At 43.2% G+C, this 14,472-nt stretch overlaps 1 protein-coding gene across 2 annotated transcripts; it reads left to right on the top strand.

Annotated features, from left to right (window-relative positions):
• The first annotated feature begins 329 nt into the window (after window positions 1–329).
• Window positions 330–14,062, top strand: ZNF620 (zinc finger protein 620). 2 transcript variants are annotated; one of them, XM_082725220.1, is made up of 4 exons: window positions 330–772; window positions 8,513–8,639; window positions 9,160–9,238; window positions 11,490–14,062. In XM_082725220.1, exons 2-4 carry the CDS (start codon window positions 8,619–8,621, stop codon window positions 12,482–12,484), a joined length of 1,095 nt encoding a protein of 364 aa, XP_082581346.1. In that variant the 5' UTR covers window positions 330–772; window positions 8,513–8,618; the 3' UTR covers window positions 12,485–14,062. The 2 variants fall into 2 exon arrangements, with proteins under 2 accessions (XP_082581346.1, XP_082581345.1); XM_082725219.1 differs by having other exon boundaries at window positions 332–772; window positions 9,125–9,238.
• Window positions 14,063–14,472: the final 410 nt, after the last annotated feature.

Here is a 14,472-nt window from a genome sequence, read left to right as displayed (position 1 = left end):
GCTGCTCACACAGCTAAGACCTCCTACAGCCAGGTTTCCGGAGCTATGTAGTCCATGTTCTCCACAAATGCACCGTTGGCTGTTCAAATGGTGGGCCCCGCATACTTCGCCCACTGCAGCGCCGCCACAGAACCTAGCTGGGCAGCTTCAGGACCTGAAGAGCAGCAGCCAGGAGTGACAAACGCCAGCGAAGCCTGGCTGAATCACAAGATTGCAACCGTTCCGCGGTCTGAGGGGGCCAGACCATGTCCCCGGGAGGAGCTACCGAGAGAGGGCGCTGCAGGACCCCAGCCTGGAGCCCGCAACTCTGGCTCGCAGTCTCAGAGAGAAGGAACAGCGGCTGTAGCCGCTCGGCTGGGGAACCACAGAGACGCGCACGTTTTCACGTTCCTAGAGAGGAGGGGAAACGGCTCTAAGTGTTTCCGGCGGAGCGGGTCCTAAGCTTTCCCCGGAGCGCAGGTTCGCAGCTTTCCCACGCGTTCCCTGTTATCTGCGGCACTCGGCGGTAGCGGTCTTGGGCTCCGGGTCCGGCTAACGGGGCTGCATCCCCACGGCGTTCTCCAGCACCGGGTTCCCCAGTCCCCGTGGCTCTGGGCTGAGGGGATCCTGGAACAGAGGGGGCCCCCGGCGGAAGACGGCATTTGAGCGGTGCCCGACAGCAGCAGCAGCAGCCCTACTCGTGCCTCTTACTTTCTCTTCAGCCTCACCTCGAACCCCGAAGGCGCTGTGTGAAGTGGGGACCCCAGCCATGCTCCAGATCACGTGGCGCCAGGTGAGCGAGCATCCTCTCTGCCTCCGTCGTCCCCCTTACCGGCCCTCCCACCCTTAGATGTCAGGTGAGAGCAGATGTCAGTCCGCATCCGGAGCCCGAGTTGTCCAGGTCTTACGGGACTCGGGTCCTTGGACTCAACATCGGTGGAAACGAGACTGGACCCCACATTTAAAGTCACAAGAAAGGCTTTATTGGGGCTTAAGCTCGAGCACAGGGGAGTAGCACAAAGAATCCTCAGGTTGACTCCGAGGAGAGGTCAAGGAGAATTTTTTTTAACCCCACTATTTTTTTTTTTTTTAAGATTTTGTTTGTTTGACAGACAGAGTTCACAAGTAGGCAGAGAGGCAGGCGAGCGGGGCGGCGGTGGGAAGCAGGCCCCCGCTGAGCAGAGAGCCCGTTGCGGGGCTCGATTCCAGGACCCTGGGACCATGACCTGAGACGAAGGCAGAAGCTTTAACCCACTGAGTCACCCAGGAGCCCCTCAAGGAGAAGATTGTGCCGTCTAAGCAAGTAGAGCCGGGCATTTATTAGCACCTACACACTTAAAGGTCATGTTTCTTCATGCATCGCTTGCGTCATGAGCTTGTTAAATCTCCACCCCCTGGGTGTGAGTTTTAGTATTATAATGAGGGAAAAGTCGTGAAAGTTCAGCACTCGTGTGGATCTTGGAGGAGACTGGTTTGGACCGGTCGGGGCTTGCTGCTTAGCGGATGCTTTGCTCTGAAAGCAGTGATCATAGCCAGCAGGGAGTTGTGCTAGAAAAGCATTAACGGCCGGCAGGCAGCGGGGAGGTGCATGGGAGCTCCTTCCCGAGGTTCCCGTTTGACCGGCTTGTGGCTTTCATTGTGCGGCTGTCACTATCAGGTACGTGTTCCGGCAGAGGAGGTGGAGTTGAGAGGGACGGAGAGATCAGAATGCCCAAACTAAGACATAATTAGGATGGAAAGGCAAGTGTGAGGGGTTGATTGGGATAGATTTGCAGTGGAGGCTGAAAAGTAGAAATCCGCATCATTGCATATTGTGAAGACCCTTTTCACCTCTGTTTACAAGAGTGTTCTCTTCCCTTGGACAAAGTAATTCTAGTTTTTGTTGTTGTTGTTGTATTTGTTTTTGTTTTGATAGATTCCATTGGATTTTTACGTAGACATGTCATCTACAAATAAAGACGGTTTTACTTTTTTCTTTCCTGTCTGGATACCTTTTCTTTCTTTTTCTTGCCTAACTTCACTGGCATTTAATGTTGAGTACAGGTGGTGAGGGCAGATACCCTTGTCTTATTTGTGATCTCAAGTGAAAGCATTCAATATTTCTCAGTTAAAGCCGACATAGGTTTTGTTTTGTTTTGTAAATGCCCCATATTACATTGATCATGTTCTGTGCCTTGCTTGTTGAGAATTTTTATCAAGAGTGGGTGCTGGATTTTGACAAATGCTTTCTTTCCTTTTCTTTTTCTGTTGTGTTATGTTAGTTACCATAAAATACATCGTTAGTTTTTGATGCAGTGTTCAAGATTGTTTATGCACCACACCCAGTGCTCCATGCAGTATGTGCCCTCCCTAATACCCACCACCAGGCTCACCCATTCCCCCCACCCCCCTCCCCTCCTAAATCCTCAGTTTGTTTCTCAGAGCCCATGTCATGTCATGGTTCATCTCCCCCTCTGATTTCCACGTCCCCCTTCATTTTTCTTTTCCTTCTAATGTCCTCCATGCTATTCCTTATGTTCCACAAGTGAAACCCTATGATAATTGACTTTCTCTGCTTGACTTAGTTTGCTTAGCATAATCTCTTCCAGTCCTGTCCATGTTGATACAAAATTTGGAAATTCATCCTTTCTGATGACTGAGTAAAATTCCATGTGTATATGAACCAACCACATTTTCTTTATCCATTACTCTGTTGAAGGGCATCTTGGCTCCTTCCACAGTTTGACTATTGTGGACATTGCTGCTATGAACATAGGGGTACGTATGGCTCTTTTCACTGTATCTGTGTCTTTGGGGTAAATACCCAGTAGTGCATTTGCTGCGTGACAAATGCTTTTTCTATGTTGTTTTAGAGGACTTTATGGTTTTTCTATTTTAGTTTCTTAATATGGTGAATTACATTAATTTTTCAAATGTTCAACCAACTTTGCATTCCTTAAATAAAAACCATTTGGTCATTTGTATTATTCTTTTACTGTATTTTGGATTCTCTTTTGTTAAAATTTTGTTTAGAACTTTTGCACTATGTTTGTAAGGGGTATCGATCTGCAATTTTCTTGTCGTGACTGCCCATTGATTAAATAAGTTGGAAAGTATTCTGCCCTCTTGAGTATTTAGGAAGAATTTGTGTAGAAGTATTTGGTAGAATTTCTTCCTTAAATATTTCTTCCTTAAATATTTGGTAGAATTCACCAGTGAAGCCACTTAGGTGTAGAGTTTTCTTTCTAATAACTTTTATTAATTAATTAATTTATTTATTAAAGATTTTATTTATTTATTTGACAGAGAAAAATCACAAGTAGGTAGAGAGGCAGGCAAAGAGAGAGAGAGAAGGAAACAGGCTCCCTGCCAACAGAGCAGAGAGCCTTACGTGGAACTTGATCCCAGAACCCTGAGATCATGACCTGAGCGGAAAGCTGAGGCTTAACCCACTGAGCCACCCAGGCGCCCATGATAACTTTTATTTTTAATTTTTATTTTTTTTAAGATTTTATTTTTATTTATTTGACAGATAGATCACAAGTAGGCAGAGGCAGGCAGAGAGCGGGAGGGGGAAGCAAGCTCCCCACCTAGCAGAGAGCCCAATACCGGGCCAGATCCCAGGACCCTGGGATTATGACCTGAGCCGAAGGCAGAGTCTTTTTAACCCACGGAGACACCCAGGCGCCCCGGTGATAACTTTTAGAATACAGTTTCAGTTCTTCTCCTTAATGAGTGTTGTTAATTTGTCTCTTTGAAGAAATTTGTCAATTTTTATCTAGGCTATAGACATTAATGGCATAAAGTTGTTAATAATATTTTCTTATCCTTTTATTATCTGCAGTTTTTTTGAATTAATATTGCCAATTTATTTTTTCTCTTTTATTTCTGATTGATCTAACCAGAGATTTATAAGTTGCATTGATCTTCACAAAATACCAGTTTTTGCTTTTGCTAATTTTTTTTATTGTTTTTTGTCAGTTTTACATTGGATCTCCACTTGGATCTTTATTTTGTTTGTTCTACTTAGTTTGTGTTAAATTTGCTGTTTTTCTAGATTCTAAAGGTGAATCTGAGGTCAGTGATTCAAGACCTTCTCTCCTTTTTAAATTTTGTAACACAGGCATTTAATATTATAAATGTCTTCCTAAGTACTGCTTTAGCGCATCCCTCATTTTGGTACATTGTGTTTTCATTTTCCTTGAGTTCAAAACACTTTCTGCATTCTTTTATGTTTTATTCTTTCATCTGTGTGTTATTTAGAAGGGTGTTATTTAGTTCATAAATATTTGGGAATGTTCCATGTGTCTGTCTGTTACTTCTAATTTTTTTTTTAAATATTTTTATTTATTATTTATTTATTTGACAGACTTATCACAAGTAGTCAGAGAGGCAGGCAGAGAGAGAGGAGGAAGCAGGTCCCTGCTGAGCAGAGAGCCCGATGCAGGGCTCCATCCCAGGACCCTGAGACGATGACATGAGCCAAAGGCAGAGGCCTTAACCCACTGAGCCACCCAGGTGCCCCTGTTACTTTTAATTTAATTCTGTTGTGGTTAGTGAACATTCTTTGCATGACTTGATTTCTTTTTCTTTTATGGTCCAGAATATGGTCTACTTTACAAAATGTTTCTTGGACACCTGAGAAGATAGTATTCTGCTGTTTTGGGGTGGAGTGTTCTGTAAATGTCCATTAAGTCAGGTTGGGTAATATATTATTTATGTTTGCTAAATCCTTGTTGAGAAGGGTTATTGAAATTTCCATCTATAATTAGGGATTTCTCTATTTCTCTTGCAGTTTTTTCAGTTTGCTTTATGTATTTTGAAGCTTTGTTACTAACTGCATAAACATGTAGAATTGTTATGTCTTCATGATGACCTAATCCCTTTATGGTCATAAATGGCTTTCTTTATCTCTTAATATTCTTTGCTCTGGGGCATCTGGGTGGCTTAGTGGGGTAAGCCTCTGACTTCGGCTTAAGTCATGATCTCGGGTTCCTGGGACCTAGCTCTGTGTTGGGCTCTGAGCTCAGAGGGGAGTCTGCTTGAGGATTCTCTCCCTTTTTCCTCCCCAAAATAAATTAATTAATCTTTAAAAAAATATTATTTGCTCTGAAAAATACATTGCCTTAAGTCAATAGAGCCATTCCCAGCTTTTTTTGATTAGTATATATATGTTTTACATCTTTTTGCTTTTAACTTTTTCTTGTCTTTACATGTAATATGCATTTCTTGAAGGCAGCACATAGTAGGCCCTTGCTTTTTAGAAAATCTAATCTGATAGTGTTTACTGGTTAGGATGTTTAGATTATGTATATTTGGCATAATTATTGGTATGGTTAGATTTGAATCTGTCATCTTCCTAATTGTTTTCTAATTGTCCTGTCTGTTCTTTGTTCCCTTTTCTCTTGATTTTCCACCTTCTTTAGGATTAATAGTGTGTTTTACTCCATGTTTTCCTTTTTGTTGGCTATATATAAACTATAACTGTGTTACTATTAGAAATTGCTGTAGGGTTTGTAGTATGCATCTTTAGTTTATCACAGTTTACCTTCAATTTCTTGTCCTTTAGGCTTTTTGAGGTTCTCTCACTACTCCCTGATGGCTCTGTTCTTTTTGCCTTCAATCTTTTTCTGTTTCCTTTTTGGTTAGTTTTTATTGCTATGCCTTCAAGTTCACAAGTTTTTTTTTTTTTTCTTCAGTGTCGAATTTGCTGTCAATCCCATGAATTGTATTTTTCATCTCACACATAGCAGTTTTCAAATGTAGAAGTTTGATTTGGGTCTTTATAAAAGTATATCTTTGGGGTGCCTGTGTGGCTCAGGTGGTTAAGTGTCAGACTCTTGATTTCTGCTCAGGTCGTGATCTCAAGATGGTGAGATCCAGCTGCATCAGGATCGAGCCAAGTGTAGAGCTCCATGCTCAAAGAGGAGTCTGCTTGAATGAGATTCTCTTCTTCTCCCTCTGCCCCTCTCCCCCAGCTCACACGTGCATGCTCTCTCTCTCAAATAAAGAAATCTTTACATACATATTTCTTTATAAATATGATATAAAGAAATATGTATGTAAAGATATATATACACACATACATACAACTTGTTTCTATTTCACTTTGAATATTTGGAATACATTTATAATAACTGCTTTAATGTCCATCTCTCTAATGCTAACATTTACCAGTTCTGGGTTGATTTTGATTGCCTGGTCTTGTTAGGTCACCTATTCCTGCCTCTTTGAATGCCTAGTAACGTATGATTGAATGCCAGATATTGTAACTTTTATCTTGTTTGATTCTAGGTTTTTTTAGTCCCCAAAATAGTTTCTTTAAAAAAATATTTTTTTAAGATTTTATTTTTAAGTAATTCCTATATCCAACACGGGGCTTGAACTTAAAACCTTGAGATCAAGAGTCGCATACACTGAGCCAGCCAGGCGCCCCTTCCCAAAATATTCTTCAGACTTTTCTGGAATCAGGTTCAGTTACTTGGAAACAGTTTGGTTCTTTCTGGTTCTGATATTTATTATTTGCTAGTAGAATCTGGAAAGTAGAATTCTGGTCAGCCTAGGAGTAATTATTCTCCGCTACTGAGGCAAGAGTTTCCCGAGAACTCTATCTAGTGGCCTATGAATTATGAAAGTTTCCAATGTGGATAGTGGAAGTAGGCACTGTTTCTGGCCCTGTGTGAATGCCAGACATTGTGTCCTTCAGTCCTTTCAAATGATCCTTTCTCTGGCTTTGAGTAGTTTCCACACACCTGTGCCCACTCGAGTGAACCCTCTGCAGATAATTGTTTTTTTTTCTCTGTGCAGCTCTCTTCTCTATGGTATTCTGTCTCTAAACTCCACTGTCTTGGTCTCCTTAGAAGCTACCAGGGAATCTGCTCAGCTTTGCCTCATTTCCTCCTCCCTGTGTTGCAGCCTGGAAACTCATAGTAGTAAGCATGGCAACTCACAGGACTCACCTTGTCATTTCCTGTCCCTCTGGGATTGTTATCCTCCATTGCTGTCACCTAGTATCTGATAACTTGTTTTATGTAATTTGTCTTGTTTTGGTGTAGGCAGGATAAACCCAATCGCTTTGACTCCATTTGAATGAAAAACAGAGGTTTTCTCTCAGCATTTTTATTTTTAATTTTTTAAAATTCATTCATTTGAGAGAGAGATTGGGAGAAGGGGAGAGGGGGAGAAAGAATCCCAGGCAGACTCCATACCGAGTGTGGAACTTGATGCAGGGCCCATCTCATGAAGCTGAGATCACAATCAGCAGAAATCAAGAGTCTGAGGCTTAACTGACTGAGCCACCCAGGGGCTCCTTCGCTCAGCACTTTTAAAAACATTTCCCCTTTACTTTTGCCATATTGTCTGTTGCCATCTTTACTCCACAGTCTTTGTGTATGTATGTGTATTTCCTGCTCTGAAGTCCTTTAGGATTTTTTTTTTTAAGATTTTATTTATCCCTTTGAGAGAGAGTGAGAGAAGCATGAAGGGGGAGAAGGTCAGAGGGAGAAGCCGACTCCCCATGGACGTGGGAGCCCCATACCAGACTCGATTCCAGGACTCTGGGATCATGACCTGAGCGAAGGCAGTTGCTTAACCAACTGAGCCACCCAGGCACCCAGGATTTTTTTTTTTTTTAATGTTTTCATTTTTCTGAGACTTCTCAGTGATCTTGTGTAGGTATTTTTCATTTACTACTCTGAGTACTTGTTGGTCCTCTCTCCTCCCTGGTGCTTTTAAACAGATAGAATTACCAATTTTTAAAAAGCAGAGCACAGGGCGCCTGGGTGGCTCAGTGGGTTAAGCTCTGCCTTTGACTTAGGTCATGACCTCAGGGTTGTGGGATCGAGCCCTACATTGGGCTCTCTGCTTGACTGGGAGACTGCTTACCCCTTTCTCTCTTCCCCCTGCCTCTCTACCTACTTGTGATCTCTCTCTCTCTGTCAAATAAATAAATAAAATCTTAAAAAAAAAAAAAAAAAGCAGAGCACACTTAAAAAAAATCCTAAACTCATTCTTGGTTTTATATGATGATCAGCCTCCTTTTTGTTTGCTTCCCCCTCTGCCAGCAGTTAACATTCAGCTTTCTCTGCTCTTCTAATTTAGTACATTCATCCTTTCTGTCTTCTAAAATTCTGTTAACATCCTTGCTCCTTAGACTCTTCTCCTCGTGGGCCATTATATTACTGTCACTTTAGTGGGATTAGGGTGGGAGTGGAGATCAGTACAGAAGTGCTGTGGGCTGTGTTTATACAGATGTTCTCTGTGCATGTGCACACAAAACCCTTGGAAAGGAGCCAGAGGGATAGGCACATAGAGCAGGGCCTGGCAGAGTCAACACAGAGGTCAGCAGGGGAAGGAGGGGCTGTTTGTGGGGATGACCACACAGAGGTACTCTCCTGTTGATGAGGGTGATGCCAGCTGAGGGCTGGCCCCCACGGGGATTAGAGGGCACTGGAGAACTGTCCTTGGCAGTACCACCACATCCAGTAGATCTCTGCCCCAATACTTAGGCTCCTCTGCCTTCACACAGAGTTTGAGCAGGAACCTGTTGTTTCAGGAGCCAGTGACCTTTGAGGACGTGGCTGTGTACTTCACCCAGAATGAATGGGTTATCCTGGACCCTTCACAGAGGGCCCTGTACCGAGAGGTGATGCTGGAGAATTATGCAAATGTGGCTTCCCTGGGTAAGGACTCCCTTCTCCCTTCTGTTGTCTTTCTCTGCCTTTTGTGCATCCTGGCTTCTTCTTTTAGACATCGTGTCCTCTCTGATAACCCTTATGGGCAGTTGCTCCAAAGGCTGAGCTTCTCAGAGGCTACTGGTTGGGGAGAGTTTCAGGTTCCCTGGTTTTGAAACCTGCTGTCCCCCTGGCCCTGGGAGGGACTCTGCCCCATGCTTGGAGGGAAAGGAAGAGCTCTTGGGAGCTCAGCAGAGCCCTTTGTCTCTGTCTTCCAAGTTCTATGAAGAAGATCTGGGACTCACTCGTGTGAATGGGGGGTTATTCCAGGACTCTGCCCCCATTTGTGGGAATTTTCTTTCTTCTAAGATAGCGCAGGCTAACTTCTCTTCATTTCCCTCCCTGACTCAGTGAAGAAAAGTAAAGACAGTCAAGAGGGGACCTTGCTTCCTGATTCCCTTTACTTTTTGTTCCTGTTTCTTTCTCCTGGGCAGCTTTTCTATTCACCAGACCTGTTCTGGTCTCCCAGCTAGAGCGAGGGGAGCTGCCATGGGGCCTGGAACCCTGGGAGCCTGCGGACAGGGAAGCTCTCAGAGGCATCTGTCCAGGTGAGCACGAGAACCTACCAGCTGCCTTTTTTGCTTAGCCTGCTTTCCTATATTCACATTTGAATGTGTGTGAGACTTCTTTCTTCTAGAATCATTATATGTGATTCTGTGTTCATGGTAGTAGCCTCCCTCAAATGAGGAAGGGCCAGTCTCTTCCAGGGAAGGCATGGCTGCAAGATTTCTCTGCATGTTCACCTTTGCCTTTCTACCTCTCCACCTGTTAAGGGGCACCATGTGACTGAGCGGGCAGCTCTTGAGGCATGAGGGCTCTTTTGAAACCTGTCTTGTGGAAAGTTTATTTTTCTACCAGTTTGTGTTACAGAGATGAGGATGTCAACCACCTTAGAAGGAAAATAGGCTTCTGGGGCCTATCTGGCCATCCACATATTCACAGCGTATATTCTTTCTTTCTTTTTTTTTTTTTAAAGATTTTATTTATTTATTTGATTGACAAAGATAGCAGGTAGGCAGAGAAGCAGGCAGAGAGAGAGGAGGAAGCAGGCTCCCCGCTAGCAGAAAGCCTGATGCGGGGCACGATCCCAGGACCCTGGGATCATGACCTGAGCTGAAGGCAGAGGCTTTAACCCAGTGAGCCACCCAGGTGCCCCCAGTACATTATTTCTATGGGAACATTTTTTTTTTTAAGTAAACTCTACCCCTTGTATGGGGCTCAAACTCACAATCCTGAGATCAAGAGTTGCATATTGTACTGACTGATCCAGCTGAACTCCTCTTTCTGGGAAACTGAATTACGAGTTCCCAAACACTGACTTAAAAAAAAAAAAAAAAAAAAAATTTACAATTGAAAAAATTATTTAAAAATAAAAAATTCTTTTTCACAATGGAAATTTTCCCACATACGCAGACACCAGCACAGCACACCCCGTGATTCCTTTTCCTCAACACCCACCTGAAGCCTGTCATTTTTCCCCTACAGACTCTTAAAAAAAACTTAGATTTTAACAGCTGAGCTTTTGAAACAAAACTTGGTATAACAGAAAGGTGAATGGCTTCCTCATTTTGATTGATATGTGAATGAAAAATAACACGGTGTACTTTTTCCTGCCTTTGTTACTCTTTTTCACCCCTGCTCTGCCTGTAAAATTTCATGTGCTCTTCAGACTCTTCACAGAGAATGTCCATAAGTAATTCCCAACTCCCTCCCACCCAGGACTTCAGGTTATCTGTGTAAAAAGCATTTTTAAACAGTTCGCTTGTAAACACACAAGGTTGCCCTGGCCCAGTGCTGAAGATTATATTAGCCTGCAAAAGGCCTTAATAGGAGAGGGAAAATTGCCTTTGGTTTTCTCTGTTTCACATTCTCACTATCATAGTAAACTATACACAGCTTGTACAGTACTGTAGGAAAAGCACCAGAGTCATTACCAGATCCTCCCTAAGGCTTACGTCTATTCTTGGAAGGGTTCCTCACACGTGCAGTGCATGCTATTTTGTTTTAGTTTTTTAAAGACTTTATTTATTTGACAGAGAGATGGGGAGTGCACAAGCAGAGAGGGGAAGTGGTAGACAGAGGGTGAGGGAGAGAGGGAGAAAAAGTCTCTCCGCTGAGTAGGGAGCCTAATGTGGGGCTCAATACCAGGAGCCAAAGGCAGATGCTTAACAACTGAGCTGCCCAGGGACCCTTGCTCTTTTATTTTAGAAGCCAGCCTCAGTGTCTTCCCCTTTCCTTCCAGCTATGGTGTGTTAGCCCACCATAGTTCCCTTAGCCATTGCGTAGGAGGCTGCCACTTTACTGGTGTCAGCCTGGTGACAGAGACCATTCTCTTTTCAAAGATTATGACATGGATAATGTTGTAAAAAATAAGCAGCTTTTAAGGAATCAGTTGTGGGACCCTTTGTAGTTTGAGCTGCTTGACCTGCCCCTTCTTCAATCTGGTGGTCTTCCTCTGACCCTGGGGTCTCTATTCATCACTTGTCCATACATTCTTATCCCACCCATTCACTCAGGAGAAAGTGGTTGGTCTTCCCACCCTAGTAGGTAACAGTCTTTGCTGTTTTCCAGTCTTTACACTCTTATAAGGCCACTCTCCTGGCCTTGTTTGCCTTCCACCCATAGTATCTTTCACTTGTGGGGCTCTGCTGTGTTGTCTTTGGTAGCCATTTTGTGTACCTGTAGGAAAATAGTCACATAGAGCAGATGAGAACAACTTGATCCTTTTCCCCTTCAGCACTGTCAGAGGCTAACACTTGTGTTTTTTTTTTGTTTTTTTTTTTCGTCACATGATGTCAGGAGGTGAGGCCAGAGCTGAGAAGGAAGAATCAACTCCAAAGGAACACATTTCTAAAGAAATAGAGTCCCACAGACTGACATTAGGAGGGCTGCCAGGGAATGTTCCCCAGCGCCTGGACTTTGGGAGCAGCCTAGAGCAGCAGCATGGTCACTGGATAGCTAAGAAGACCATGTCAAAGAGGAGAGATTTCACAGCTGGGCCAACCAGCCATCTCAACGACTGCACTGTCGGGAGTGAGGAGCACTGTGAGAAATCTGGGAAAAACATTAATGTTAGCACACAACTCATGGATCAGACAGTTCCTAGTGGTCAGATATCATATGAATGTAGAAAATGTGGCAGATATTTTAGTCGAATGGCAGATTTTCAGGGATGTCACACTGGTGAAAGGTCTTTCAAATGCAAAGAATGTGGAAAAGCCTTCAGATACAACTCATTACTTATTCGACATCAGGTAATTCACACTGGAAAGAAACCATTTAAATGTAAAGAATGTGGAAAAGGTTTAAGTTCAGACACGGCCTTGATTCAGCATCAGAGAATCCACACTGGAGAGAAGCCCTATGAATGTAAGGAGTGCGGCAAGGCCTTCATTAGCAGTTCTGTTTTCCTCCAGCACCAGAGGTTCCACACTGGGGAGAAACTCTATGAATGTAATGAATGTTGGAAGACTTTCAGTTGTAGCTCAAGCTTTATCGTCCATCAACGAGTGCACACTGGGGAGAAACACTATGAATGTAAAGAGTGCGGGAAACGGCTAAGCTCCCCCACAGCCTTGACTCAGCATCAGCGCATTCACACAGGGGAGAAACCTTTTGAATGTAAGGAGTGTGGGAAGGCCTTTAGTCAGAAAATCACCCTGGTCCAGCATGAGCGAGTTCACACCGGTGAGAAACCGTACGAGTGTGAGGTGTGTGGGAAAACCTTCAGCTGGTGTGGGCGATTTACACTGCATCGGAAACTACACACACAGAAGATACCTGTGCAAGAGTAAGGTGGTCTGCAGCTGGGCGTGCTGTGCCTCTTTGTTTCTCCCCTTTCGTGTTCTTCACTAGCACACTCTTTACAGTTAGAAAAGAAGAAACAAACCCCCAAACTCAAATGTACAAAGAAATGTAACTGGCTGTGACTCTGGATTTTGTGGTGTCCCTGAGTGCCCCTCAGGACGGATGAGGGATGGGTGGGAGGACCTACGTCAGAGAATACCACTGTGAATTACCAAAACTCCAGGTTTTAAGAGGAGATCTTAAAAAGGTTCTAGAGAAAACAAAAGTTCAGGAATAAGAATGCACTGGATTTCATAACAGCAGTCTTGAAAGTTATAGGACAGTGGTATATTCCTGCAAAATTCTAAGGGAAAATAAGTTCCACCCATTATTCAGTACCCTCAAATGTGAATTGAGTATAAACTTGTAGATTTTCAACCTTTGTCTCCCATGCATCCATTCTCAGGTGTGCAACACTAAACAAGGGATCAGCCAGAAAAGAAAAAGATAACGTGAACACCCTATCACAGTCTATATTAGGAGTCTCCTAAACTCAGAAACAGAGGGCCTTTATCCCTGTGGAGCCATCTGTATTTTGGAGGATATTCCTAGTAGGCTACAGGTTTTCAGAGACCTACCTCAGGTGCAGTGCCCACCCACACCACTACTCTATAGTCACTTCTCAATGCTCGGTTGTAGTCTGTGCCTTTGCAAAAGTTGAGGTATATATACCCTTTGAGTCAAATGCAAGGCCCTATTTATCAAAAATTCGTCCATCTCATTGCTCTTCCAAGTGACCTCACGGCAGGAAGCATTTCCTTGCAACTTCACTTCGTTCTATCTTATCACAGAAAGAAGCGTCCGTTATTATCTGTTACCAGTGGAGACGAGGGGAGATATAAATGTGTTCCGTTTTTAGCATCCCTCTTTTGCAAGCTGCTTGACTTTGCCCATTGCAGGAAGCAGAGTAGTGGATAACAACACAGAGCCAGGTGTGAGCCCAGGTGTATCGCCTTGGTTAAGTTACAGACACTACTAATTTCCTTATCTGTAAAATCTGGATGATGGTCTACCTCATATGTTTGTGTTGAGGATTAACTGCATTAATACATGCAGGAGTGCTTAGAACAATGACTAGAACCTGGTAAATAATAGTGTTATTTATTATAATACCATTGCTAAGTGATGACTTATGTATATACCAGTGAAACAGTCACCACAGTCAAGATAATAAGCAGAGCCATCACCCCCCAAAATTACTTATGCCCCTTGGTAATCCCTCTCATAGCTTTTCACAGCAAGTGCTGATCTGCTCTCACATTGGATGAGTTTTGCTTTTCTATGATTTTACAAAAAGACTATTTTGTGTACTTTTTTGGGGGGGGGGTCTGGTGTCTTTCAGCATAAATTATTTTGATATTTATATAACATCTTCATTATATATCAGTGGTTCTTTTTGGGGAGGGGTGGCTGAACAGTATTCCACTATGGAAATAACAAAAATTGTTCATTCATCTCCTGATGGCCATTTGGGTTTCCAATTTTTGGTTATTACGAATAAAGCTGCTATGAATATTTGTGTTTAAGTCTTTGTAATGGTGTATACTTTTGTTTCTCTTGGGTAAATAAGGAATGGAATGCCTATGTCATAAGGTAGGTACATATTTACATTTTGAAAAAAGATTTTATTCAAAGAGGGAGAGAGAGCATGTGCCCTCATAGGAGCAGGGTGGGAGGTTGGGGAAGGAGAAGCAGACTCCCTGCAGATCAGGGAGCCTGGATGCCCCAACATGGGGTTCGATCCCAGAACCCTGAGATCATTACCTGAGCCAAAGTCAGATGCTTAACTTACTGAGCCATCCAGGTGCGTGCCTCAGTATATATTTACATTTTTAAGAATCTTCAAAACTTCTATAAAGAAGTTGTACCATTTTATATCCATACCAGCACGTAGGAGAGTTATACTCTCATGTCTTCATCTTTGGCTATGCTTAAT

This window comes from Mustela nivalis, assembly GCF_964662115.1.
Source record: "Mustela nivalis genome assembly, chromosome: 1".
NCBI lineage: Eukaryota > Metazoa > Chordata > Mammalia > Carnivora > Mustelidae > Mustela > Mustela nivalis.
This window is presented reverse-complemented; position numbering and strand designations above follow the sequence as displayed.